The sequence below is a fragment of the Columba livia genome, chromosome 23, assembly GCF_036013475.1.
Source record: "Columba livia isolate bColLiv1 breed racing homer chromosome 23, bColLiv1.pat.W.v2, whole genome shotgun sequence".
Classification (NCBI taxonomy): domain Eukaryota; kingdom Metazoa; phylum Chordata; class Aves; order Columbiformes; family Columbidae; genus Columba; species Columba livia.
Genome location: NC_088624.1, coordinates 6,198,626 through 6,226,352, shown reverse-complemented (window position 1 = coordinate 6,226,352; position 27,727 = coordinate 6,198,626). Strand labels below are relative to the sequence as shown.

Genomic DNA, 27,727 nt, shown 5'->3' with positions numbered 1-27,727 from the left:
TTCAGTACTCCTTAATGAGATTTCCATGGAAATACTGAATTTTGAAGGTGTGTGGCTCCTCTGACACTGTTATTTGGCTACACAGGTTGGCTGGTTTTAAAGTATTGATCTGAAAATGATTGCTATGAAATTATGTGAAGAAAATCCTTCAAATACACTGTGAAGAAGATTATCGTCCAATTGTTATGGGTTTTTTTAATGATGTGGTTAGATAACCTGAAACAAATAATTGATTACCTATTCTACAGGGGTGCCTAAGTGTCCTTTGGAAAGAAGAGAACACAAACAAGTATTATACAAACATAAACTTTGTGAGTATGCAAGTTCTCTCTTGCATCTAGAAGTTTATTTCTGGAAGCTTTCATAATGAACACTTTTGCAAATTGAAGGTTTGGTGCCTTTAAACTATTGTAAATAAATCGCCTCCCACAAGTAATGTTGATAAGACTGTGAGTCCAATCTTAGCTCTTGAGAACCTTACTATCTCTCTTAGTCTTATCATCTGCCTTAGGGAGCCGGTGAGAACATATGCAAAAGTAAAATACTATGGCTGTAGAGGGTGTAGATCTATCATGAGTCATAAATTAGGGAAGATCTTCTATAAAGGAGAGAAACATGTAGATTTATTTTAAAACACTCTTCAAAATGAAGATAATATAGTTTACTGTAACTTAATGCAAAGCTCCTGTCGAGGGTTTAGATTGCAGGGTGACAATATAACCCTGGCAGGTGTATTGTTAACCTCCTCTCCTCCCCCACTTTCCCCCTTTTGTCCCTCCCTCTCCCCCTTCCCACTCAGCACAGGTGATCGGGAGGGAAAGAAGGACAGAGAGAAGAGAGCTGGAAAATTAACAATGTTTTACTAATGCTGCTAATAAGAATAGAGAAAATAATACAAAATATACAAAACCAATCTTAAAAGTCTCAGCAACTGCAGAACCGGCACCCGAAGTCCTGGACTGGACTCTGCAGCCAAGCGGAGCTGGATTCAGTCTGTCACTGGCCTCAGTTCGCAGGGACGACTCGCCAGGTCCTCTCCTAATGTCGCCATAAGGAAAAGGGAAAAAGAGAGACAAGATCCTCGTGATCTCCCACTTTTATATGAAGTATTCATGTGAATGGGATGTTATACTCCGTTGGTCAGTTTCTTGGTCACCTGTTTCTAGTTGCCCCTCTCGTGAGATGTCCATCCATGCTTATCAATAACTTCGCATTCCATTGCTGTGTTTACCAAAACATGGATCTGATTCTCCAGGAAAATGCAGATGATATGAAGCTTTAGCTGACAGGCAAATTCACTGAAAGAGAAACTTGTTTTTTAACAAAACCAGGACAGCATCTATGCTGAAAAGAAGGCACGTTTGCTTGATGAAAAATAACAGCATGTCCTAGGGTGTCTGAGATACCCACAGAGGAGTTGTGAGATGCTTTTTTCTTCCTAGAGAGGTTGCTGGAATCCAGGTCAGTTTCCCTTTGAGGCTCAGCCTCAGTGTCAGCCGTCTGAATCATGTCTAAGTTTTAAGAGGTGAGCACTCTCTCCCTGCCAGTCAGAGAAGACTTGTTTTTGTCTAGGGAACACACTGGTTGGGAAAAATGCACTGGTGTCTGTTCTGGTTTGGTATTCTGGAAGGAAGCAGATTCTAATGGCTAGCAGGGTTTGATTAGGTCCACAGTGTTTTTCTTATTGGAAATAAATCAAAAAGGAGCATAAGAAACAGTGAAAAAAGTAGAGGTAAAAGACTTACACTTTATTGTTTGGGTTTTCTTCTTGGTTTCTCTTCTTTTCCAGGCAAAGACAAATGGCACAAGGGAAAAATATCTCACTGGAGATTTAGATGTCTGCTGTGAAGATCTAAGGCGCTAGAAGCTGAATCCCTAGTGTTTTTGTGCACACCCATTCAAGTATACATGAGCACCACGCTAAGGGGAATGCGCTCACAACCAGCAAGATGAAAGGCCAGTGTACTACTGATTGCCAAGAGACTATTGAACAATCAGCTGAGTAGAAAAAATACTCAGTGTTTTTAGAAATGTGTTCAAGAAGTCTCAATTCAAAAAAACATACCTGGCTTTAATCTCGATATTACAAGGTACGTGTGTTGTGGCTTGTGAAGTCTGAGCTTTGCTTTGCTAAGTTTAGTGATAGAACTGGATTAAAAATAGTTGTGTTTTTATTTTTATTCCACAGCACTTAGAGTAAACAGGACTTATGAATGCCGTTATTTCTTCTGGAAAGTAAGTCCATCAGCAAGAAGCCAGTATTTGATGGGTCTACATTAGTCATCCTGGACTTTCTGTTTGATCAACAAAGAGACAGACAATTCCAGAGTTTTCTTGGGCTCTCAGGTGAATCAAAAATCTTCCTGAAGTGCCCCTCTCACTGGCTATAAAAGCATCTCCAGCAGTTTCATTCTTAGCTTAGATTTAACTTAGTCTGTTTAAAAAGACACGTAATAAATGTTATTTATAATGTCATTTAACATTTATAAATGTTATTTAAAAAAAAATAGAATATAGGATACCTTTCAATTGCAAAGATGTTTTACTATTATCAATTTTTTTTCATAAGTTTGTATCTGTTACATTTAAATCATTGATGGTTACACATAAAACCAGAATAAATATAAATATTTAAAAATAAGGACAATTAGGACAGACATACACAGCCATGAAATGGTTGACCTTACTAACCGACAATTTTGACATTTTCCTTTATATTGTTATAGATAAAGGAATCTCTTTTCTTCTCATTTTCTTGCTAGCTTGATTCCTTTTCTAATGAAGAAATATGGCTCTAGGGCACTGTTTTTCCTCTGTATTTTAAAGAGGTATGTTAGGACTAGAAGAATCACACTGCAGATGTAGCTATTTCTCTTTTTCAACAATAGAAGAAACTTTGGCAATAGAAGAAGCTGTAGTGTTACAGAAGTTCCTCCTCCCTAGGTTTCCTGTAGCCGAGACTCAGGCACGGATTCCAGAAATTCTTCTAAAATGAATAATTTATTTGCAAGGTACAGCACAGAGCAGCTCAAGACAGTGCCTCCTGAAGAGGGACTCCCAGCAGAAAAAAAATTGGGCAATTATACCCCTGCAATCCAAGCCCGCACCCCCTGTGCATCATTCCAGGCAAACTGCAAAATTAGGGTCTGGGGTCTCTCTGTTCTTTATTGGATCTCTCAGTTTTCTTCAGGTGGGCTGCCAATTAAAGTCCTGACCTTCATTTGCTATTTTGCACTCACAGCTGGAGAAAATAAGTCTTGGCAATAGCCAAAACATTCTTCTGTTTTGTCTTCTGTTAGGTGCTGTTCTGTCCCTTTACTTATCCCCAAAAATTTATCTGCGGTAAATACTCTAAAGTGGGAGTATTTCTATCCACTGAATGTAAAGGTAACCTACGTATTAGTTCTAATGCAGGCATTAACCCACTGTATATATCTGAGACTAACTGAAATGATACCTAGTTTATGAAAACAAAATGACTACACATAATTAGGAGTCATATACTGTGTGAAGTAAACATTTTAATAGAAAAAATATTTAAGAAATCTCCACTTTTGAAGGTTTTAAGTATTTCAAGAAAAGAAAAAGAAGTCACTTTCTTACCTAAAGAAGTGTTTCCTTTTTTCTTACTAATACTTGTTTTCTTTTTTTCTTAAAATTATCCACACTTTTTTCATGGATTTCTTGGCTCACATTTTTTAAAATTGTTTTGCCTCAACTGAAGAAGCGTATTCATTTATTCTGTTGCTGAGGGGAGGGAAACCTTTTTTGTACTAGACGCAATCTTAGGGTGAGATTTTTCTGCCCAGTTACATCAGAAGTAGTTGTTTTGACTAACTTTAGAATGAGATGCTTTTCCTTGATTGATTGTAAAGTAGACCTTAAAACTAGGTTGGATGTGCTGCTTGCAGATTATTTCTTTACACTGAAGAGAGTGTAATAGGGTAATTGCCTCATTTGTAAATTAATAAATTAGAAAAATCTTTAGATATGATAGATAAATCCATTTTCCATTTTTTTCCATCTGTCTCTCTATTTTTCATATTTCTTACATTTCATATATCTTATTGTTTGTCTTATTCATCTAATTGTTTCTCCAGGCAAAGTGTCTGAAGTCCACTGCATCCTAATTTCTTATTTGAACATCATCTTAAAGGAAACATGGAAAACCAGACCAAGGTAACTGAGTTCATTTTGGTTGGGTTCCCATCTCATCCAGGATCACAACTCCTTCTCTCCGTTCTCTCCTCAACAATGTATGCTGTCACTGTGATAGGAAATGCCTGCATGATCTTTATCATTAGAACGGACTCCAAGCTACACACTCCCATGTACTTTTTCCTGGAGAACTTGTCCATCTTGGACATCTGCTATTCCTCTGTCATCACTCCCAAAGCAGCACTGACATTCTCACTGGGCAAAAGAATCATTTCTTACAATGATTGTGCATCTCAAATGTTCTTCTTCTCTCTCTTTGGCACAACAGAAGCCTTCTTCCTTGCTGTGATGGCTTATGATCGCTTCACTGCTGTCTGCAATCCACTCCTGTACAAAATCATCATGAATAAAAGACTTTGTGTTTTCATGGTGGTGGGCTCTTATCTGTCAGGCTGCATCAATTGCACCATCCAGACAGGCTTTACATTCAGCTTGTCCTTTTGTGGGTCCAAAGAAATAAACCATTTCTTCTGTGATGTTCCTGCAGTGATGTACACATCCTGCTCAGACACGCTTGTCAACGAAATAGTAATGCTGGCTCTATGTGGATCAATTATTGTGGGCACTGCCTTGGTGGTTTTTATCTCCTATGGTTATATAATCATTACTATTGTCCGAATGCCTTCAGCTGAGAGCAGGCTCAAAGCATTCTCTACTTGCTCTTCTCACATGCTGTCCGTCTGCCTGTTCTTTGGGACTGTTTTCTTCATGTATGCTCAGCCTGGGGCTACATCTTCACCTAACAAAAGCAAAGCCATCTCTATTCTCTATACTATTGTTATTCCTATGCTAAACCCTTTTATCTACACCCTTCGAAACAAGGAGGTAAAAGAGTCTCTGAAAAAAAAGTTTAAAAAGAAAGGGGTTTTTTTTGTACCTTTACTAAGGATGAGAATGACCACAGTGTCCAATTAGCTACAGATGGATGTTTAGAATGTCAAACAAGGGACATCAAGGGACATCAGGGCTTGCTTTTGAGAGTCTTTTGTGATTGTTGATGGTCAGTGTCCTGGATGAAAGCAGGAGGTATAAAAGAAATCTAAGAGAATTAGACCAGAGGAAGGTATGGATTCATATTAGACATTTACAATCTGCCCAAGATGTAATACACAGTCCTTTTATAGCCACTCAAAAGCTACAAGAATTTTAAAGCCATAATTAATCCAAAGTGTTTGTTAGACATCTTAAACAGGACATAAAATTTAGACTCTGGTAGTGCCTTATTTCTATGCATTGGAACACAGCCAGTTCAGGTGGAGACATTCTCACTGTAAACAACCAAAGATAAATTAGGTTGATCACGAGTGAACTGAATGATGTATTTGTCTGTGGCTCCTCGATTTTTAAGCTACTTTTTCTCTACTTTGTGTTTAATCACTTCTATCAGAAATTAATGGAACCACTGAAATTGAGGTTCCAACCATCAAACAAGGGGCAATTGAAATATTGTGACTAAAGTGTTCCCTAGGAAGAAACAAACAAACCAACCAACTGACCCAAAAAACAAAACCACCAAAAAATTAATATAAGTAATATATTACATGTGCATGATTGCATGAGTGTTTGTAGTTTGTGACAGTACAGGAGTTATTTCTCTGTAATAGATAAGCTTGTAACAATGCAACCTGACATAGCATGAAGAATCACCATGTAAGCACTATCCTAACAGAAGACTGCTCAGTTCTCATTATGTTGCAACGTAAGATAAATGATAGGGCTGATTAGAAATCAAAAATTAGCTTTCAAATAAAGTAGTTCTTCAAATTTAGTATTTGTTAACGTCCTACTCAAAAGAAGTAAGATCTCTTTAAAATAAATGAAAGAATAAAATGAACCAGTTATGTTTTCCTCTGTTCTGATATAAAAGGAATCCATACTATGAACTCAAATGAAGATAACAATATTCCCATGCATACAGAACCATCCTAAACTGATGGAGAAAATACCAGAGGAATATCCCTCTGTGATGAGCACGTATTTCTATGAACATTTTATACTGGCCACTATCATAACTTCAGTGCCCACTACTCTTCCAAAGGATCTAAACTAGTAGAAAACATATGTAAACTGTCTATTTAAAGACATTGGGATGGAATGCAGCTCCACTTTCAGATATCTATGTTCAGGTACAATGGTGGTCTGTGCATCTGAAGGTTAGTATTTTCTAGCAAGCTATTTGCCTCAAGCCTCATCCAAAGGTCCTTTCTAGTTACCACTTCACTAGGTAGTTAAAAAACATTAAATGGTATGCACATTTCATGCTATTTGACCCAGGCACCAGACACACTCCTGGTGCTAATTTAATAATACAGATAGAGCCTGTAGACACAAATCTTAAATGCTACTTTAGTCAAAAGTATGAAGCTGGTATTTTCAGAAATCTAATTTTTGGCTGATCCTCAGCCAAATACTAAGGTGTTTGGTCTAAACTGAATGTTCCGTCCCACTCAGCGGGGTGAGGGCAAGGTTAACTTTTAAATACTCTGTGCAGTAACTGGGAGTAAAAACAATAACTCAAGAGGTTCAGTTAAATCACGAATTTACTGAAAACTCAGCGGAACTACAATGAATAGTGAATTGGTGAAAGCTGTATCATAAAATTTAACAAGATTTCAACAGCAAAACTCGCAGCGACTCACCCTTTTGAGTGCAGAATAAAGTCAGAAACAGAGAGAGAGAAAAAAACAAGAGAGATTGATATCAGAAGAGAAGATTTTACTACTATGAAGATTGGTCGATCCAGCGAGGCTCCCTGTAGTTCCCAGGGTGGCGGGCAAGAGGCAACACAACACAAGCAACTAGTGTCCCGAGTGGGAAGTTGATTTTTGTTTGGTTTTGGTTTGGTTTGTGTTTTTTTAGTTCATTTGCAATTCCCCCTAGCTAGTTGTGATCAATGACTGACCCTGCTTTTGTGCAAAAATGGTTAATGCCTTTATCTCAAAGGTTGGTGCTTTTGTTTTGCAAACAGTAGGTAGACCTCAAGGAAGAGATACTGTCCTGCCTCCGCAGCACTTACCTCTTCCTCCCTGCCAGAAGCTGCAGAACCAATTGTTTCAGGCATAACAAGGTGCATACTATGCCCATCACACTAAAAAGTGTTTAACAGTATCTAATCCATTTGAAATCATAGTGCTGTGAAGGAGAAGGATGCTGATGAGGATGTAGGCTATCAACTGGGAAATATATATATAGAAATGTCAGAAGAAAAGGGCAGTTAAAACTCCCAAGGGGGCTTTGAGCACCTAAATGATGGATATTACATGATGATATTACAATTATACACACCAGGGAGATTTCTCTAAAAGGGAGGCATATATCAAAGAAACTTCATGGATTATGTCACTAAGACTCAGAAGGCCTTCACCTCTTGATCTATCAGTAGTCTGCTTGGCAAAGGCAGGTTCTTCCTATGTAGTCATGAAACAGCTCTTGTATCTGTAGTTATCTAAATGACATATGGATTTTCTTTCTAATAGCAGGTATAGTGCTGTGTTTTGGATTTAGTATGAGAAGAATGTTGATAACACACCGATGTTTTGGTTGTTATTGGACAGTCAACGCTCGAAACATATCCCATGCCCCACACGACCACCTGGAATACTACCCTGGGCCTTGAAAATCAAGTCCTATGCTGACACGGCACCTCAGAAAAAAAATGAGCCAGACAATGGGACTTATTTCTGAAAAAAAAAACATGGTCACTTATTTCAAAGAGCATGAAATTGAGTGAGTATATAACATCCTTTATCATGCACCAGCTTCCAGGACAATTGAACAATGGAGTGTTGAAAACTACACTGAGAGCAATGGGTGGTGTGACATTCAAACATTGAGATACACATTTTACAAAAGCTACCTGGCTAGTCAACACTAAGGGATCTTCCAGTTGAGCTGGCCCTGCCTAATTAAAGCTTCCACATATCGTAGAAGGAGACACAGTCCCTGTAGTGCACATGAAAAATATGTTAGGGAAGGAATTCTGGGTTATTCCGGCCTTGGGCAAGGGCAAACCCATCCATGGGATTGGTTTTGCTCAAGGACCTGGGTGCACTTGGTGAGTAATGCAGAAGGATGGGGAAGTCTGATGTGTAACTCAAGGGGACTTGATTTGGGGTGAGAATAGCCAATGATTTGAATCATATTATGTTAATTGTTATATAATACTGTATGTCATCACTACTATGGTCGCTACCCTGTTTCCCCAAAAATAAGGCCTACCCTGAAAATAAGCCCTAGCATGATTTTCAGGATTTTTGAGGATGCTTGAAATATAAGCCCTACTCCAGAAATAACCCCTTGTTACAGTTCCTTTAAAAAGTCAATTTAAATAGTGCCCAGGCAACTACACATGTAAAAAAAGGCATATTATGGAGCAAAAATTAATATAAGAACCTATCTTGCTTTTGGGGAAACAGGGCACATGCCATATCAACAGTATTATAGTAAGAACCATCCAGATTATTGAAGAATGATCTTTGACAAAACCAAGCAAAGTGCAGTAATGATGGAACTAGAACTGGCTTCAGCAACTAGCGTCCAGCAACTTCCATGAGATCAACATCTTCAATCCACAGACTGTGGGCATGGACTGCACTGGACATACCAGCTACCAACTTTGGATGCAGCAGTGACCTGGCCTGAGCTGGCTTTGGTGCACAGTAAGATGCCACCTCTCCTGTCCTGAGTAAACACCGTAACAGATGGACCCAACGTCACGGACTAAATGAACTCAATGGACATTTTGTGGACATTTTATAGACATTTCATGGGTGTAGTCCATAGACCAAGGGAATGATAACTGTGTATTATATCAAAGGAAAGGAATGGTAATGGTGGGTAATGAGAATGTATTGGGTAGTGTAAGACCTGAACATGATATAAATGGTATGGAATAACGGTGGAATGTCCTGGTTTTGACTGGGATAGAGTTAATTTTCTTTCTAGTAGATATGCCTTTGATTTAGTATGAGAAGAATGTTGAAAACAAAGTGATGTTTTGGTTGTTGCCAAATAGTCAAGGACTTTTCAGCTTCTCATGCTTAGTCAGGCACACAAAAAGCTAGGAGGGAGCAAAGTCAGGACACCAGACCCAAGCTGGCCAAAGGGATATTCTTTATATCATATGACATCATGCTCACTGTATAAACTGGAGTTGGCTGAGGGGCAAATGCCACTGCTCAGGAGTGAATGGACTACTAGGTTGTGGGTGGTGAGCAACTGCATTGTGTGTCACTTGTTTTCTATATTGTCTTTATTATCATCATCATCTCTTCCTTTGCTGCTCTATTAAACATTAGTTTTTTTTCCTTTCCAATTTTCTCCCCCATCCCACTTCGTGTTGGAGGCGAGTGAGTGGCTAGCTGGGGTTAAACTACAACAATAACACACAATTTAAAGTCAGCTTTTCTGAGGGGTTGAATTCTCCTGTAAAGGTACTTGTAGAATAATAGAACAGCCCAAGTTGGAAGGCACTTCAAAAGATCTGGTCCAACTTCTCAGGGGAAAGGGAGCCCAAATTAGGCTATTTAGCATCCTGTCCAATACGCTACCACATCTCTGGGGAGGTTATTCCAGTAAATGATTGTCCTTACTGTAAAAAAATTCTTTCTTACGCCAAGACTAAACCTCTCCCCATGTGACTTGTGCCCACTGCCACTGATCTGCTCGTGAAGACAGAGCCTCCATCCTTTTTGTAACCTTTGAAATACTGTGATGAGGTCCTTCCTGAGCCTTCTTTTCTCCAGGGAGAAATGATATAACTCCTTCAGTCTGTCCTCAGGGGGCATATTCTTAAGACCTTTGATCATTGCCTTTTTCATTGCCTATTAAAAGAAGCTCAATTATGAGCTTAGACTAGAAAACTAACATTTAAAAAGATGGAGATAAGTTTGTGTAAGATTAAGACAACTGAATTAAGAAAACGAAATGTAGTTATCTACATGCTATATAAATATCAAGAGAGCCATTTCAAATAATAGAGATCCAATTTATCCCAATGAAGTAAATATTCAGCTCACCTTGAATTAAAATGACTGTACAGACTAGATGTGACAAAATAGGTACTCAGAACAGCTTCCATACGTAGATGCCACATTCACTTTGGCAGGCCTTATGAAATTTGAGACATCAAGATGGCATTGCTGGATGTGAAACAGAAATGATAGAGTGTTTTGCCTTTCTGCAATGACAGATGGAGACCTGCTAGGATATCCAAGGTACTTCAAAGATCACTGAGAACCTATGCTTAGGTAACTGGAGCAAGTCACATCCTCAGATTTGTTAAGTTAGGTGCCTTACTGTCAAATGTCTCTATAAGTCAGCTAGGTCAATGTAATTCCCTCCTCCCATCCACTCACTCCTGAGTCCACAGCTAGGAGGTCTCTGCAGCTGCAGCCCTCAGGACATAGCAACGTCCTCGTAAAGGATTTAACCTATGACAACCTTCTGGATGTCACATAAGGATGCTCATGGTTTCCACTCCAGTGAAAGCAAGTTGTGCTAGGTAGAGCCTACACTGCTGCAGGAATGACCAAGCTTTGATACTCTGAGCCCTCCAGCCTGAACTCATGCTTAATTTACTGCATTTCCACGTGAGCCTTTGCAAACACCATGATCATGTGTTCCCTGTGAAGGTACATCCCTGAGAGAACACCTTTGAGTAACAAGTGTGTTTTCTCCTCCAGAGGCAATTTGTCAATTTCTCCAAGGAATTCTTGCCTCTTAGGTGCAAACAGAGGCAGTAGAACCAACACTTTTTGCTACAGGGGGAAAGGTGGTGGGACTAGATCTTTTCAAGTAGGCCAGCAATTAGAGTTATACAGACAGAAAAATATTTTGTATTTCCAAAGAAAGAGGTGTCCTTAGGCAATGCCTCTTTCTTCTAGTAAAAAATAAGAATCTTGTCTTCCCTTAGTCTCCCAGGGTCAAGATATATCCTTTTCCTTCCTCTCACATAGGTTGCCCAGTGAAGGGATGGATGACAAGCCTCTGCAGTCAACTGCATAAGGCATTTTCCGTGTATTCTGCTCAGTTTCTCTGGTGTATGTTGGAGTAATGTAGCGCTGCCTCTGCTTACCATTTATTATATTTATTTGTTGTTATTATTATCCTGTCTTAGTAGGATCTTTAACAACTGGGCACTTAGGGGAGCCCTTTTCAGTTAAAAGCAGAGACAGAATTCACCAAGACTTTCCTGAAAGTTGTATCCATGGGAAATACAGAAACACCATTTCAAGAAATACTTATTTGTTTAGTTTATTCTTTTCTAAGTGGAAGTGTTCCCTTCACCCAGCAAGCAAAACAACACACAAAAAGAAACAATGCAGTAACTGTTCAGATTATTGAGAAATAGGACTCTAAGGGACAGAAGACAAAGGAAGAGTGGAAGGGAAAGAAAAACTCTGTAGGTGGGAGCATGTGGACTGAATAATCATTTGGTTCACTTGTCATGCATTTGAAATATGTATTGACATGGGGTTAGTGGGGGCACTCACCAGTCTGAGTGGTTTGCAATGTGAACATCCTCAGCTGAGACTGAGATCTTGTTTTGATATCTAGAATAAGAAATTGGCAGCACTTGAGGGTCATTCATTGGATTCTACAATGGCTTCTACAAAAGATCAGATAATTCATGCTCAGTAATGTACCTGCTTCTCTCCTGTGAAGAAGGTAGATCTGCTGAAAATAACACTCAGATAGACATCAACTCTAACATCCCCATGTCTTCATCCTCCGCCCCAGAACATCCCTAGATCTTTAACACTGCTTTGATTCAACTTTGGGGGTAATTATTCAGCATATTCTTGAGCTGCATTGAATCAGGGATTTGTGTTCTCAAAGGAAATTCCAGGAAGTTGACGTTCACTCATTCTGGCAAGTTAGTTATACTGTGTCGTTAATGTGCAACCTCCGCTTCAAGAACACCTTAGATTAGCTTTTACTGCAGTAACAATTTAATCCTGGATCATCTCTCTATGTTTAAAATTTAGTCTTCTACATCACACATTCATGCCCACAGTCCAGCCAGTTCTCTAACTAGATAGCTGTCTTTCTCTTTGTTGGTCTGTCTGTCTAGAGTCAGAATTAGAATCAGATAGAAAATTGTACTATGAGAGAATCTGACTCTTCCAAATATCTTCTTTAAGCCCATTTCCATGTTTTGTTTAGGTTGATACATTTTTAACCTGTTCTTAGACACCTGCATTCATTGCAAGAGCAATTTTCCCCCAGGTTCTGTTTGTACCAGTTTCACTGTAATTTCTTCCCTATAATGACAGGGTGAAGAATCTTGAACTGTCCAGGGGGACAAAGGGAATTGTGATGTCCATTTTTAGCAGCAAAAATCATCTTGCATTAGTAAAGGGTCTAGCACACTGCTTCCTCTGCTATTTAAGAAGGGAAAGTGGGTGTTTTCAAACGGGATTCTACAAATTATTTTTCCATCTCTCCAATGTCTCTCTTTATATTGAAGTTGGAAGGGATCTCTAGAGATGATCCAGTCCAACCTCAACACATTCTGGAGGTGTTTGTTTCTTGTCTTAGGTGATCAAGATAACTAAAATGGTTGGGCATATGCAATCCCTTCTTTGATGTTAAGGGAGGTAAATGGAAGAACACAGTGTATTCTGTTCAAAAAACAAACACCCCCCCCCCCCAAAAAAAATAACCACAACAACAGTATGATTAGATCAAAAGAGAAGCAGATATTGCTATACCCTCTTCTTGAGAGGAAGATGCACCACGGCTAAGGAATCTTTTTTTCTCTTTGATTTAAAGATAGTGTAATGCCTTGCTAACCTAAGGCTTTTCTTGGCAAGTGCTTCCAGAAGTCCTGCTTTCCAAGAAATACAGACATATAGGGCTAGATCTGAGGAGGGTCATCAAATCAGCTTTCTGTATCTATTTTTGTTTCTGCACGCTGGCTCATACTGGATTTGGAAGAGTTGTGTATGTCACCTTCAGCCTGTAACACTTTCACTTCTCTATAATTTCAGCTCACTCTGGACAATCATAGTTCCCCAGACAAATTTGTACTCCTGGGAGTATATGCGTGTACTCTGCATGTAAATTCTCTCTCTTCAATCTCTCTCCCCCCTCCTTCGTTTTTTTTTTTTTTAAATCTCAGTAATCTATACTGCAGCTGGGTGGGGAATATGGGACTGATCACAATCAGTTCACAACTCCACACTGCACTTATGTACTACTTTTTTGGTAATACTGCCTTCATAGACGTCTGTTATGCCAGCAGTGTTGCCCCCAGAGTCCTGGTGAGAGCACAAAGCCATTTCTTATAACAGATATGCAACTCAGTTTTTCTTTGGAGGACTCCTTGCTTCTACTGAATGCTTTCTTCTTGTGTCTGTGTCTTAAGACGGCTGCACCTCCATCTGCAATCCTCTGCTCCACCAGACTATCATAGCTCAGGGAGTGTTACCCACTGATTCTGGTTTCCTGCCTTTGTGGCTGTTTAAACACAGCAGTTTAATCTTTCAGCTGAACTTCTATGGGTCCAGTCAGGTTGATCACTACTTTTGTGAGTTCCTGCCATTCCCATAGCTCTTCTGCACTGAAATGTCAATAAGATTGTGCTCTTCTCCTTCTCCTCTTCCTTTATTATTGCTGTAAGCTGTGTCATCCAAGTGTTCTACTGCAATATTATCTCTGCCGTCCTGAGGATCACTTCTCATACAGGCAGAAGAAAAGCCTTCTGTACCTGTGCTTCCCACTTTACAGCAATAGTGCTGTATTTTGGCAAAACATTCAAAATATATGCCATTCCTTCTGACTGTTCTTTACCAGACTACATCAAATTAGTGTCCATGTTGTACTGTCTTTTCATCTTCATGTTAAAACCCATAACGTCTAGCCTGAGGAACAAAACATGAAGGATTTTCTGAAGAAAACACTAGAAAGGAAATTCCGAGGAATTACACCTATTAATTCACATACTCTCAAAGTAAACATTTTCAGAAGAAGCCAGAAGCAAAGAGGAACAAAAAGTCTCAATGGATATTTGTTATCAAAACTCCAGTTCTCTATTGATCTTTTGGAAAATTTTCCTCGTAATTTCAAGCATATATTCCTCAGAATTGGTGTGCAAAATAATACTACATGTTTTCTTGAAGTCAGTCCTGAAACTAAAGTAAGTTTAGCCACTACTACACATTTCAGTACAATTAAAAGGTTGTTGATACTTTGTCATGAACTGATTTTGGGAAGCTTGCAGTCTAAAGAGACATAAGGCAACAATTTCTCTTGGTTCATTTGGTGTGGAAACATGGGAGAAGGCGGCAATTCCTGCTACATCCCTCCATACCTCTTTTATGGCACCTAATATGATGGCTATGGGTGCAGGAGAAGACAGAGAAAAAAGGAGGAGAGCAGAAGAGAAAATAGCTGAACTTCAGTGGTTTTCATGGAAAGACAAATCAACAACACTTACAAGAAACAGGTGGGTATTTTTAAGGGTGGCTGTATCTACTATTTCTCTACATGACAAACAGCACACAAATATTCCACTGCTTTGTTTTTCCAAGAATGGAACAATAACTTTGGGGCTTTATTGGTAACTGCAGAACTACTGCAAGGATCTTTCTTCACTTGTATATCTGCTACTCTTTAGCTACTCCGTGGGTGTACAACATCAGTGTCTGAGACTGTGCCTCTACTGAAGGTCTTTGATTCATTCAGCTTTCTGTTTGAAACATTTGGTATGTTTAAGTGGGCAGTCAAACTATCACCCAGTTTTTTAAGTTAACAAAAGTAATCTCACATCAGTTTTACCTCTCATTTGAGATAGAAAACAGAACTTCAACATGAACTCAACTTTATTCTCTTAACTTTTGTTCTTCATCACGCACCTGTCATGGAAAATTGGTTCATGGTGACTGGGTCCACACTGATGGGATTCAAAATCAGCTGGAACTGCAGATCTTTCTTTCATGGTCTTCCTACTGTTGTATGTCACCAGGCTCTTGGGAAAGAATGCCATGTCTGTTATCACTCACATAAACCCTCATCTATTACCAAACAACAACATATTATTAATATTTCCTCAAGAACCTCTCTATCTGGGACCTCTGTCACCCCTCTGCCACTGTCACTCCTTAGATTGTTACTTTGCTGACAGGCAGGTCATTTCCTTGGGTGGTTGTTTAGCCCAGCTGATGTTGTTTCCTCTCTTTGTCACCAGAGAGTACTTCCTCACAGCAGCCACAGCTTATGACTGCTTCACAGAATCACAGAATCGACTGGGTTGGAAAAGACCTCAGAGATCATCAAGTCCAACCCTTGGTCCAACTCCAGTCCATTTACTAGATTATGGCACTAAGTGCCATGGCCAATCTCAGTTTAAAAACCTCCAGGACCGGTGAGTCCAGCACCTCCCTGGGCAGCCATTCCAATGCCTGACCACTCTCTCTGCAAAGAATTGCTTTCTAATATCCAGCCTGAATTTCCCCTGGCAGAGTTGAAGCCCATGCCCCCTTGTCCTATTGCTGACTGCCTGGGAGAAGAGACCAATCCCCACCTGGCTAGAACTGCCCTTCAGGTAGTTCTAGAGAGTGCTGAGCTCACCTCTAAGCCTCCTCTTCTCCAGACTAAACAAGCCCAGCTCCCTCAGCCTCTCCCCATAGGGCTTGTGTTCAAGTCCCTTCCCCAGTCTTGTTGCTCTTCTCCGGACCCGCTCCAGCACTTCAATCTCTTTCCTGACCTGAGGGGCCCAGAACTGAACACAATACTCCAGGTGTGGCCTCACCAATGCAGAGTACAGGGGAAGGATCACTGCCCTTGTCCTGCTGACCACGCTAGTTTTGATACAGGACAGTATACCATTGGCCTTCTTGGCCACCTGGGCACACTGTTGGCTCATGTTGAGCTTCCTGTCCATTAGTCCGCCCAGGCCCCTTTCTGTCTGACTGCTCTCCAGCCACTCTGTGCTCAGCCTGGAGCGCTGCAGGGGGTTGTTGGAGCCAAAGTGCAGGACCTGGCACTTGGCCTTTTGTTGAACTTCATCCCATTGGAATCAGCCCATTTTTCCAGTCTATCCAGATCCCTCTGCAGAGCCCTCCTGCCTTCCAGCAGGTCCACACCCCCTCCCAACTTGGTGTCATCAGCAAATTTGCTGATGAGGGTCTCAATCCCCTCATCTAAATCATCAGTAAAGATGTTAAACAGGACTGGACCCAACACTGACCCCTGGGGACACCACTAGTGACTGGCCGCCAGCTGGATGCAGCCCCATTCACCAGCACTCTCTGGGCCCGGCCCTCCAGCCAGTTCTTAACCCAGCGTAGAGTACACTTGTCCAAGCCATGGGCTACCAGCTTTTGCCATTGGTAACACACTGCTCCACCTCACTAAGATGTCGAAAAGATGCCATTAGGTTCCACTGGCATTCTACACCTGTGGCTATGCCAACAGCATTCTACAGACCGCAGCTCTGTATGGGCAGCTAAATGAACTGTTTCTTCTGTTGTGCTGCAGTTGTTATGATTTCTTCCCTTTGAAGGTAATTTAATTGTGACATTTACCTCATACGCCTTATCTCCACTACTCTAAAGTGTGAGAAAGGTCTGAGTAAAATGGGCAGCAAGTCAGGAAAGATGCATCAGCTAGGGCTCGACTATCTCAGTGTGGGTAATTATAATACAGACAACCCTATCTGTAACTATTTAATATTACCTTTATATACAGAGACTTACTGAAGGATACACTTTCAGGTTCTTTATGTCTGTTATGCTGATAAATATCTCATGGGCGGGTGTCAAGAGGATGGACCAGACTCTTTTGGTACCCAACACAGACTGAAGCACAGGAGGTTCCATCTAAACACGAGGAGAAACTTCTTCCCTTTGCGGTGCCAGAGCCTGGCCCAGGCTGCCCAGAGTGGGTGTGGAGTCGCCTTCTCTGAGACATTCAAACCCCCTGGGCCCACCTGTGTGATCTGCTTTGGTGAATGTGAGTTGGACCAGATGGTCTCCAGAGGTCCCTTCAACCCCGACCGCTCTGTGATTCTGTGAAGGGAGGCTCAGGGTCAGCAAGAACAATTCTAGCCTAATTCCCAACGGCAAAATTCTTCATTTTCAGTTAGAAATATTAAAAAGTGCTTCACTGGCATTTATTTCAGCTCTTTTAATTAATTGACTGACCAACTTAACAAACTCCTCCAAGTTGCCCTTTCAGTATTCCATGACGCAGCCAACCGACGTCTCATGCAGCGTTTACACTACAGGTTTCCCACCCCAGCCTTTTCCTGCACTCACCCACTGAGTTCTGGCTCCACTGATCAACCCCCCGGGCCTTGTTCGCTCCCCTGCTACACCTGCTTCGCTTCCAGCTGGTTTTCCAGCACGTTTGGCAGCTGCCGGACGCGCCCTCCCCGCCCCCTGCGCCCGCCCCGCCCGCTCTGCCCCCTGCACTCTCGGTGGGGTGGGGCGCGGTGCGGGCGGGAACGCGCATGCGCAGTCGGTGCTGCCTGGCGCCTGCGCAGCGGATCCGGCCATGCGGGTGCTGGTGGGTGAGTGCGGGCCCGGCGGGGCCGGGGTCTCCGGTCAGGCCGCTGCTGGGACCCGGGTGGGCGCGGGAGGCCGCCTGGCGGAGGGAGCTGGTCCTAAGTGGCGGCCACAGGGCGGCTGCGTGCGGTGGCTGGGAGGGGGACGCAGTGCTGGAACGGGGGGTGCAGGAGTGAGGGTGCTGCGGTTGGAGCCGCCCCCCTCCAGTCTCCCCAGGGGTAAGGGAGTAGGAGATAGCCCCGAATGCCAGTCGTACCTTGGGCTGCATCCCCACCTCGCGGGCAGCAGGTTTGGGGATTTTCTGCCCCTCTGCCCCGCTCTGTGAGACCCCCCTGCAGTGCTGGTCCAGCTCTGGGTCCTCAGCACAGACACACATGGGCCTGCTGGAGAGGGGCCAGAGGAGCCACAGCAATGATCCGGGGCTGGAACAGCTCTGCTGGGGACAGGTGAGAGAGTTGGGGTGTTCAGCTGAGAAGAGAAGCTCCGGGGAGACCTTAGTGCGGCTTTTCTGTGCTTAAAAGGTGCCCATAAGAAAGATGGGGACAGACTTTTGAGCAGGATCTGTTGTGACAGGATAAGAAGTGATGGTTTTAAACCCAAAGAGGGGAGATTCAGGCTGGACATGAGGAACAAATTTTTTATGGTGAGAGCCTAGCCTGGGTTGGCCAGAGAGATGGTGAATACCCCATCCCTGGAGACACCCCAGGCCAGGCTGGACGGGGCTCTGAACAACCTGAGCTGGTGAAGATGTCCCTGCTCATGGCAAAGGTTGGATTAGATGAACTTTGAATGTCCCTTCCAACCCAAACTATTCTATGATCTATGGTTCTCAGAGCTGGGTGCTGTGTGTGGGGTCCTGGGGACAGCAGGGTGACCATGAGCCAGCACTGGGCCCTTGTGGCCAGGAAGGCCAATGTCATCCTGGGGTGGGTTAGAAGGGGGTGGTTAGTAGATCAAGAGAGGTCCTCCTTCCCCTCTACTCCGCCCTGGTGAGACCACACCTGGAATATTGTGTCCAGTTCTGGGCCCCTCAGTTCCAGCAGGACAGGGAACTGCTGGAGAGGGTCCAGCATAGGGCAACGAAGATGATTAAGGGAGTGGAGCATCTCCCTTATGAAGAAAGGCTGAGGGAGCTGGGGCTCTTTAGTTTAGAGAAGAGGAGACTAAGGGGGGACCTCATTAATGTTTATAAATATATAAAGGGTGAGTGCCATGAGGATGGAGCCAGGCTCTTCTCGGTGGCAAACAACGATAGGACAAGGGGTAATGGGTTTAAGCTGGAACACAAGAGGTTCCGCTTAAATTTGAGAAGAAACTTCTTCTCAGTGAGGGTGACAGACACTGGCCCAGGCTGCCCAGGGAGGTTGTGGAGTCTCCTTCTCTGGAGACATTCAAAACCCGCCTGGACATGTTCCTGTGCGACCTCACCCGGGCATTCCTGCTCCAGCAGGGGGATTGGACTAGATGACCTTTTGAGGTCCCTTCCAATCCCAAACATACTGTGATACTGTGATACTGTGTGGGAGCCAGGCACTGGGGACCAGCCATGTCAGGGCCCAGAGTAATGTGTCCCAGAAAGCTGGCTGTGGTAATGGGGCACCTGTGTGGGCCTTGGGATGCCAAATCTGTAATGTCCTGTCTTTCTCCTAGGTGGTGGGACTGGCTTTGTGGGCAGAGCCCTGACACAGCTGCTGCGGAGCCGTGGGCATGAAGTGACCCATGTCTCTCGACAAGGGGGCAAGGATCGGATCAGCTGGGTATGAGATGAGAGCAGTCACAGGAGGGTGAAGATGTCAGGGCTGAGGAACAAACCTGCTTGCTCTGGCCAGCAATGGCGTACATAGAATCTGCAGTGGTCAATCTGGCTCCTGTGGATGTACTCTTGGGCTCTTGGGTGTTCCATGGGTCATAGTCATTGGGATGGGTACTGCTGTGGTTCCAAGGAGCCAAACCTTCTCCATTCATGCTTGTGCTCCAAGTGTTGTGAAGAAGGAACTGGCTGGAGCTGTTAGGACCCTGCCCTGCTTGGTTGTTGGGAAGGCTTGAGCAGAGGGGAGTCTGAGTGTGTGATGTCTCTGTTACCCCTGCCCAGGAAGAGCTGTCCCACTCTGGACTGCCCCTGTGCGATGCCGTGGTGAACTTGGCCGGTGAAAATGTCCTCAACCCTTTCCGCAGGTAACTTGATCTGTCATAGTGCTATTGGGACAAAGTGAAGGCAAGACAACTCAGTGTTATCAGAGAATGTGGAAGGGATCTGGGGAGGAAGCACTTGCGTTACCTGACTGTTGACATCTCGATCCTTGAGTATCCAAAATATTTCTGTGGGCCTGGTAAGTTCTGGGAGACCTTTGGAATACAGGTTCCCTTCTGGACTGACAGTTGAAGGCCAGGCAAAGTAGTTCCACATTTCCAAAATGACACTGGATGCCTACATTTAGATAATGTAAAATCAGAACCAAAGTTTGACTTATATGAGGGTGTTTTTGGAAATGCATCCAGTAGAATTCACTGTACCCAGCACTGGATTCCAGGTCCTCTGCTACCTTTGTCCTCAGGCAATCCAAAACCCACAGCCTTTTGTGGGAAGTGGAGAGCCACCATCTCCCAAAGTCCCCATGCATTTAGGTAGTAAGATCACATGTCCTCCCCCTGCTCCGGGGTTGGGAGGAATTCACATGACCTCTCCTGTGCTTGTGAGTGGGTGTCTGCTGGGACTCTGCTTGGTGCTGTTCTTTCCTTGGGTGTCCTTGTGGGGAGCATAATCACTGGCTCTCCCTTTCCCAGATGGAATGATGCCTTCTGCAGGGAAGTCATCAGCAGCCGCGTTGAGACCACCAAGACCTTGGCCAAAGCCATTGCTGATGCTGAACGGCCACCCCATGCTTGGGTCCTCGTCACCGGCGTAGGTATTGGTTGGGCCCAGTCAAGGCATGACTCACGCTGACCTGGAGAGGTAACCTCCAGACAGAAACACGCTTCTGGGGGGACACATGTCTTGCCTTGAAATGCCAGCTTTATTGCCATCAATGTCACTGTGTTTAAGCAAACTTTGATCAGCTTTTTGTTACTGCTGCAGATGAATTTGGGTCCTTATGCTTTCTCTTGGTTTCACTAGGACAGGACCTTTTCACCATTTTTCTGTGAAAGCCTTTAAGCATCCTGTAAAACTAGTTTGTCTAAACAGGGCCTCAGCTGAATCCCCCTGCATTTCTCCAACTCTGTATTTCTGCTTTCTCCAGTCTTTAATGCTGCCACAGTTTAGCATCTGTGATGCCCAGTTTTAGAGCAAGCACCTTTCTATGCAGCCTGCTCAGTGTGTTGCCTGCTGGTATATTTGGTTCTCGGTACTGCCAGCTCAACCTGAGTATTAGTATGTCCTGCTGAACTTGCAGAGCACATTGGTAGTTGAGTATTGCCATCAGAGGGACCCTGTGCTGTTCATGTGAGGATGTCTTTGGTGAAGTGATCAAGTTCTGGGCTCCTGGAGACAGGGAAGAGGGTCTGTTTTGGGGAGGGTGTGTGGCTGGTGTCATGATTCAACCCTGACTCCCTTTCTGCTGTTATACCCACAGGCTATTACCGCCCTAGCCCCACAGCTGAGTATACTGAGGACAGTCCTGGGGGGGATTTCGACTTCTTCTCACGCCTGGTGAGCTCCTGGGAGGCGGCAGCTCTCGTCCCTGGGAGCCCAGCTCGTGGTGTTGTGGTGAGATCTGGTGAGGAGGAGCATCCTACATGTTCAGGGTGGCTCTGCTTTCATGCTGAGGGAAGAGGAGGGAGAAAGACATTGGGTCTTGTACCTCTTCATAATGGGTGTGCTGTTCCAGTCCATCCCGCTAAGGATTGTCTCCTGGTTGTGGGTCTGGGTGTGAAGGGGGCTTTTGTCCTTTGGAGAGGGGGGTAGTCCTTATCTCACTCTCTTTTCCTCACAGGGGTGGTTCTGGGTCGAGATGGTGGTGCAATCTCTCAAATGCTCTGGCCTTTCCGTCTGGGATTGGGTGGCCCCTTAGGCTCTGGGCTCCAGCCCTTCCCATGGATCCACATTCGGGACCTGGCTGGGATCGTGTGTCATGCCCTGGAGAGTGAGTGCCTGCAAGGTGTCCTCAACGGTGTCTCCCCATCCTCCGCCACCACCTCCAACAGCACCTTTGCTCAGGAGCTCGCTGCAGCCCTGGGGCGCCCAGCCCTGCTGCCGATGCCGGCTTGGGCCGTGCGGGCTGTCTTCGGGGCAGAGCGCGCCGTCATGCTGTTGGAGGGCCAGAAAGTGGTACCAAAACGCACCTTGGAGAGTGGCTACCATTTCATCTTCCCTGAGCTGTCTGGAGCTCTGAAGGACATTGTGGCTTGAAGACTCCTCAGTTGGACTGGGTTAGGTCCTGTTTTTGTGAGCTTGCTGGCTTACATCCCTTCCCCTGTGAGAAAGAGGGTAGCCCTGCCTCTTCTTGACGGTTCCCCATCCACATACAGAACATACAGAAAGGGTGAGCAATCTTTTCACCATCTGTCTCCCTTTGTGCGTCCTCAGTGTCACCCTTTACTGCAGGGCGACAATAAACTGTGGTAGATGGTCTCTGTTAGCCACCCACCCTCCCCACTAGGAAAGCTTATAGGAGGAAAAGGGAGAGAGATTTGCAAACTGGAAAAGTTAAAAATGCTTTACTAATGCTGCTAATAAATAGAGAAAATATACAAAATATACAAAACCAATCCTGAATTTCCTGGGGTGGCACAGCATTGCAGGCAGGACTGGTGCCACTCCAGTGGCTGCAGGACAGGTACTCAGAAATCCTGGGCTGGACTCCGCAGCAAACTGGAACTGGATTCAGGGATGCGGGATCTGGAACCAGGCCTCGGATCGCAGGCGTGACAGGCAGGGTCCTCTTCAGATGCCAGCTGTGGTCGAAGAGAGCGAGATCTTTGTGATCTCCCACTTTTATAGAGTGTATGACATGTGTGGGATGGAATAATTAGTTGATCAGTTTTAGTCAGCTATTCTGTCCGCCCCTATTTGTAAATACGTCCCTCTCACGTATGGGATGTGCAAAATTTATCAGTAACCTTGGCTGCCACAGCAATAAGTATAAACCTGGGGCTCTTCTGCATACTGTTGCTGCCATTGTCAGCTCCAGAGCAAACGGTGTCTGAAAAACATGCAACTGAATTCAGACAAGTGCAGTTACTTAAAAGAACTTAGCTGAAAGGAAAACTCGCTAAAAGAGAACTGGTCTTGTTTTAAACAGAACCAGGACACTCAGTTTGGCAGTCATCCCTCCTATTGCCATCTGCAATCTCCACATTACCTGCTTTTGGGGAAGGGCACAAGCTCCTCTAAGGATTAATTGTGACTGCTGAATCTGCCATCTTCCCTTTTCTACAGCGTGCAGATGAGCTGCTTGCAGAGCAGCTGGGGATGTAGTGTCTCCTCCCCTGAGAGACAGGGGTGGCAGCAGCAGGAAAGAGGTGTTCAGGTGTTGTCATTCTCTTCCATGTTACTGGAAGTCCCTCTTCCTGTTTTTACCCATGCCTTTCCCTCATGGTAACATACACACCTAGTTATACTCTTCTGCTTTGCCTTTCCTGGTCTCATAGGAAATGGAGTTGTGGTTGTGGGAGAAGATTCATCTTGAGGGTGTGCAAAAGGTGCTGGGTACAGATGGCTTGGAGACTTTGCCATCTCCTTTCTTGTGGCTCTGTGCTGGCACCAAGTTGCTGTGTCAGAAGCTCCAGCTGAGTCTAGGGCCAAGCATCACACCCCTCCAGGATTGCATAAACCTGACGCTGTGGCAGGGATGAAGGAGAAAACTGCTTTGCACACCTACAGGGACAGAGGTGGTGGGACTGTTAGCTGCTGGACTGCTCTTAAGGCCTTGGGTGTTGACCACATCTGAGATTGTGGTGGGGACAAACTGGGTGGTACATCTTGGTGTGAGGCAGTGCAAGGCACTGCTTTAGTCTAAAGGGAGGAGTTACCTTCATTGTAGTTATCTAATCCCAGACAGAGTGGTTTTCCCTTATTCATCCCATGAGGTGGTACTTGTGTTCAGGTGGTTCCCACTGATGAAGCAATGAGAATATCCAGGCTTCCTGGACTGCCCTGGGAAGCATTACCTCTTCTCTTGTGGAGAACATTGCAATTTTATTATCTCATTCTGTAAGGAAATGTATCTACATGCTTCCCATGACTCATTTTCACATGTCAAAGTGGGTTGCAGAGTGTGAAATGTACAGAGAAGTGAAGTTCTTTATAGCAGAACATTTAGAGAGATATTCCTAGTGCAATGTAATTTTGGGCTAGAAAAATATATTAAAAACCACTTCAGACAATTAAAAAGCCCTGCTCCATTCCTGAAATAAGAAACGAAACCATCTAGAACACATATTTCTGGCTTATGCCAGGTTAATGTAGTCACAGTAGCAGAAGAGTCAGTCTTGGTGGAGTCTGGACTCCTCACTCAGCTGCCTGTTCAGTCCAGACTGGAGACACAATGGCAACCTGCTGACTTTCCGGGCAGGAAAATTAGGGTGAGAATGTCCAGCTGAAGTTGTAGATAATCCTTGCAGTCAGTGCGAGCATAGCTAGGTGAGCTGGGACTTTGGGAATAGCTATGAAAGAACATCCCCTGAGATACTCCCTGTGCTAAGTGTGGCTTGCTTGGATTGCATCTATGCTGTCTGTAAGTTACATGCAGGTTTCTTCCTCTTCCCATGTGCCTCAGTTTCCTGGCCTTGAGAGCAAGCCAGCCTACTCTGAGAGAGCATGAAAGAGAGAGACCTATGAAAAGATTTAATAAGACAGGACAAACTGATGGTCAAGTGTAGCACTCAGCCAGACCAGCACTGACTTACCCAGGTTTACTCCCAAGTAGCCTTTTTTTTATACACCTTTTCTTCCTACCCTCCCCCTTTGTTGCTCCCAGCTCCCTCTCCCCTGCACATTCCCTCAACAGTTTGCATGGTCCCATCAACTCCATCCAAGAACCTGGACACTCAGGTTTGCAATCCTTACCAATTGCAAAGTCCTGGTTGCCTGTAGGTCCTTGAGAGCTTAGCAGTTAGTGTGACTGATAATGTTTGTTTCTAGTTGTTCTCTTTGTTTGTGCTAATTGGTCAGGTTTTATGACTCTCTGTGTTTGTCTCCCTCTCTTATCTTGCCAATTGTAAAAATAAATGTTCTCAGACTTGCTTCACCATCGTTACCAATTAGCGTGATTTATCAGGTTTGTTCTCATCACAACCACCTTGATCGTGTGTCAAGTTTCTCACTGTATGTTCTTGTTTATGGCTCCTTTGACCAGATATCCCGAAAAGAGAAGGCATGTTCCCTCTGTGTACCCTGACACTCCCTCCCTGACCAGTAACATCAGAAGAAGCTGCCCCCCTCCTCACTCCCATGGAGCCTGAATGGGCCCCCCTGGGGGCAAGAGCCTGACTCCTCTGGGCATTAACTGTGGAGGGGGATGTGCGCAAGGGCCATCCCCTTACTGGCCATCCCATCAGAGGCAACGGGCATGAACATATTGAGGCACTTAACATCAGTAACACCTTTGTAACAGTTCCTATAGGCAAGTCCAATTGTTTGGCTTTGATAGCTCCATCTCTCCAGGTCATGGGGTGTGTGTGGCCAGGTGGATCCTGCAGTTTCAGTCTTATTCCAGCAGATATGAGTGGTCATCACTGATTACCTCCTGTGGGATTAGCTCTGTGTGGACTACTGAGTTGCAACACAGTATCAAAGACAGCTAGGCTTAATTCTCAGGTTGGAAACTCTGGTAGTTCTGCACCCTTTGTAACGCTACTCCTCATCACACATTGTTCCACAAACTGTAAGACATTGCAGTCCAGGGAGCGCTAGCGACCTGAATGCTGTGAGCTCAGGTTGCTCACTCAGCCAGGGAGCAATGGTATCTACCCGGCAGAAAGCCATGGCTTCTGTAAGGTCAACACCCACCGTTGGTGATGCAGTTGTCCAGACCAAGATCGTATGGGAAGATGCTGCGACCCAGGTGCCAGGCTGCAGGATGACCATGAGCCAGCACTGTGCCCTTGTGGCCAGGAAGCCAATGGTACCTGGGCTGGATTAGAAGGGGGTGGTCAGTAGGTCAGAGAGGTTCTCCTGCCCCTCTGCTCTGCCCTGGGGAGACCACACCTGGAATATTGTGTCCAGTTCTGGCCCCTCAGTTCCAGCAGGACAGGGAACTGCTGGAGAGAGTCCAGCATAGGGCAACAAAGATGCTGAAGGGAGTGGAGCATCTCCCGTGTGAGGAAAGGCTGAGGGAGCTGGGGCTCTGGAGCTGGACAAGAGGAGACTGAGGGGTGACCTCATTAATTTTTATAAATATGTAAAGGGTGAATGTCAGGAGGATGGAGCCAGGCTCTTCTCGGTGACAAACAATGGTAGGACAAGCAGCAATGGGTGCAAACTGAAACACAGGAGGTTCCACTTAAATTTGAGAAGAAACTTCTTCCCGGTGAGGGTGGCAGAGCCTGGCCCAGGCTGCCAGGGGAGGGTGTGGAGTCTCCTCTGCAGACATTCAAACCCATCTGGACACCTTCCTGTGTAACCAAGCAATCAGGCAGGTCCTACTTGACCAACCTCATCTCATTCTGTGACAAGGTGACCTTCTTAGTGGATGAGGGAAAGGCTGTGGATGTTGCCTGTCTGGACATTAGTAAAGCCCTTGACGCTGTTTCCCACAGCATTCTCCTCAAGAAACTGGCTGCTCATGGCTTGGATGGGTGTACTCTATACTGGGTAAAAAACTGGCTGGATGACCGGGCCCAAAGAGTCGTTGTGCGGGGAGTAAAATGCAATCGGAGGCCAGTCACAAGTTTTGTTCCCCAGGGCTCAGTACTGGGGCCAGTTCTGTTTAATTTCTTTATCAATGATCTGGATGAGGGGATCGAGTGCACCCTCAGTAAGCTTGGAGATGACATCCAGTTGGGTGGGAGTGTTGATCTGCTGGAGGGTAGGAAGACTCTACAGAGGGGTCTGGGCCAGCTGGATCAATGGGCTGAGGCCAATTGTACGAGGTTCAACAAGGCCAAGTGCCGGCTCCTGCACTTGGGTCATAACAACCCCATGAATGCTACAGGCCCAGGAAAGAGCGTCTGGAAAGCTGCCTGGTGGAAAAGGACCCAGGGGTGTTGACTGACAGCGGCTGAACATGAGCCAGCAGTGTGGCCAAGGTGTCCACCAGCATCCTGGCTTGTAGCCGCACTAGTGTGTCCAGCTGGACCAGGGCAGTGACCATCCCCCTGTACTCGGTGCTGGTGAGGCCGCACCTCAAACCTTGGGGTCAGTTTTGGGCCCCTCACTGCAAGAAAGATCTTGAGATGCTGAGGCAAGTTCAGAGAAGGGAACGGAGCTGATGAGGGGCTGGAGCACAAGTGTGATGGGAGCGGCTGAGGGACCTGGGGAGTTCAGCTGGAGAACAGGAGCTGAGGGGAGACTTTCTTGCTCTTTACAACTCTCTGAAAGGAGGTTGTAGCATGGAGGGTGTTGGTCTCTTCTTCCAAGTAGCAAGTGATAGGACAAGAGAAAATGGCCTCAGGTTGCGCCAGGGGAGGTTTAGATTGGATATTAGGCAACATTTCTTCACAGAAAGCGTTGCCAGGATTTCAACAGTCTGCCCGGGGAAGTGGTTGAATCACCATCCTTGGAGCTGTTTAAAAGGTATGTACGTGTGGTGCTTAGGGACATTTTTTAGTGTCAGTGTTAGGTTGACATTTGGCCTCAATGATCTTGAGGGTCTTTTCCAACCAAAATGATTCTATGATCATTTAGCGCACACTTGTGGGAAATACTCATTATGAGCCTGGGTGGGTGTTCAGGGAAGGTCCATGTTTGAAGTGTTCCTCTGTCCACACTGCATCCTAGGGCTTTCCCTACATTGTGGATAAGCACAATTTTGTCCCTGCTGATTTTGTTCCCATGACTTTTTACAGGGAGATCAAGGTGGTGAAGGAAAGCACCCAGGTAGGGGGTCAATAGAAATCCA

At 44.7% G+C, this 27,727-nt stretch overlaps 2 protein-coding genes and 1 long non-coding RNA gene across 5 annotated transcripts in view; 2 read left to right on the top strand and 1 right to left on the bottom strand.

Moving 5' to 3' along the window:
• LOC110360675 (uncharacterized) overlaps positions 1 to 17,617 on the bottom strand; it is a 129,918-nt gene extending 112,301 nt beyond the window's left edge. For all 3 annotated transcript variants that reach the window (XR_010467839.1, XR_010467837.1, XR_010467838.1), the window contains exons 1-3: positions 17,481 to 17,617; positions 15,078 to 15,190; positions 11,712 to 11,771 (exon numbers count right to left, since the gene is read on the bottom strand). This is a non-coding gene — a long non-coding RNA (uncharacterized LOC110360675). The remainder of the gene's footprint in view (positions 1 to 11,711; positions 11,772 to 15,077; positions 15,191 to 17,480) is intronic.
• Positions 4,162 to 5,133, top strand: LOC102084903 (olfactory receptor 5AR1). Its single transcript, XM_005505144.2, has one exon. The coding sequence runs from the start codon at positions 4,162 to 4,164 to the stop codon at positions 5,131 to 5,133; it is 972 nt and encodes a 323-aa protein (XP_005505201.2).
• A 26-nt stretch (positions 17,618 to 17,643) lies between the features above and the next one.
• On the top strand, positions 17,644 to 24,916 carry SDR39U1 (short chain dehydrogenase/reductase family 39U member 1). The gene is made up of 6 exons (XM_065039994.1): positions 17,644 to 17,734; positions 19,380 to 19,486; positions 19,822 to 19,904; positions 20,514 to 20,635; positions 21,302 to 21,445; positions 21,662 to 24,916. Exons 1-6 carry the CDS (start codon positions 17,719 to 17,721, stop codon positions 22,075 to 22,077), a joined length of 888 nt encoding a protein of 295 aa, XP_064896066.1. The 5' UTR covers positions 17,644 to 17,718; the 3' UTR covers positions 22,078 to 24,916.
• The last annotated feature ends 2,811 nt before the right edge of the window (positions 24,917 to 27,727 follow it).

What these genes read in the sequence shown, in the direction of transcription:
- LOC102084903 (XM_005505144.2), top strand. Translation starts at nt 4,162, where the DNA reads ATGGAAAACCAGACCAAGGTAACTGAGTTCATTTTGGTTGGGTTCCCA.
- SDR39U1 (XM_065039994.1), top strand. An exon ending in GCAAGGATCGGATCAGCTGG is followed by an intron (nt 19,487 to 19,821) that starts GTATGAGATGAG and finishes ACCCCTGCCCAG; the next exon opens with GAAGAGCTGTCCCACTCTGG. An exon ending in TGGTGTTGTGGTGAGATCTG is followed by an intron (nt 21,446 to 21,661) that starts GTGAGGAGGAGC and finishes TTTTCCTCACAG; the next exon opens with GGGTGGTTCTGGGTCGAGAT.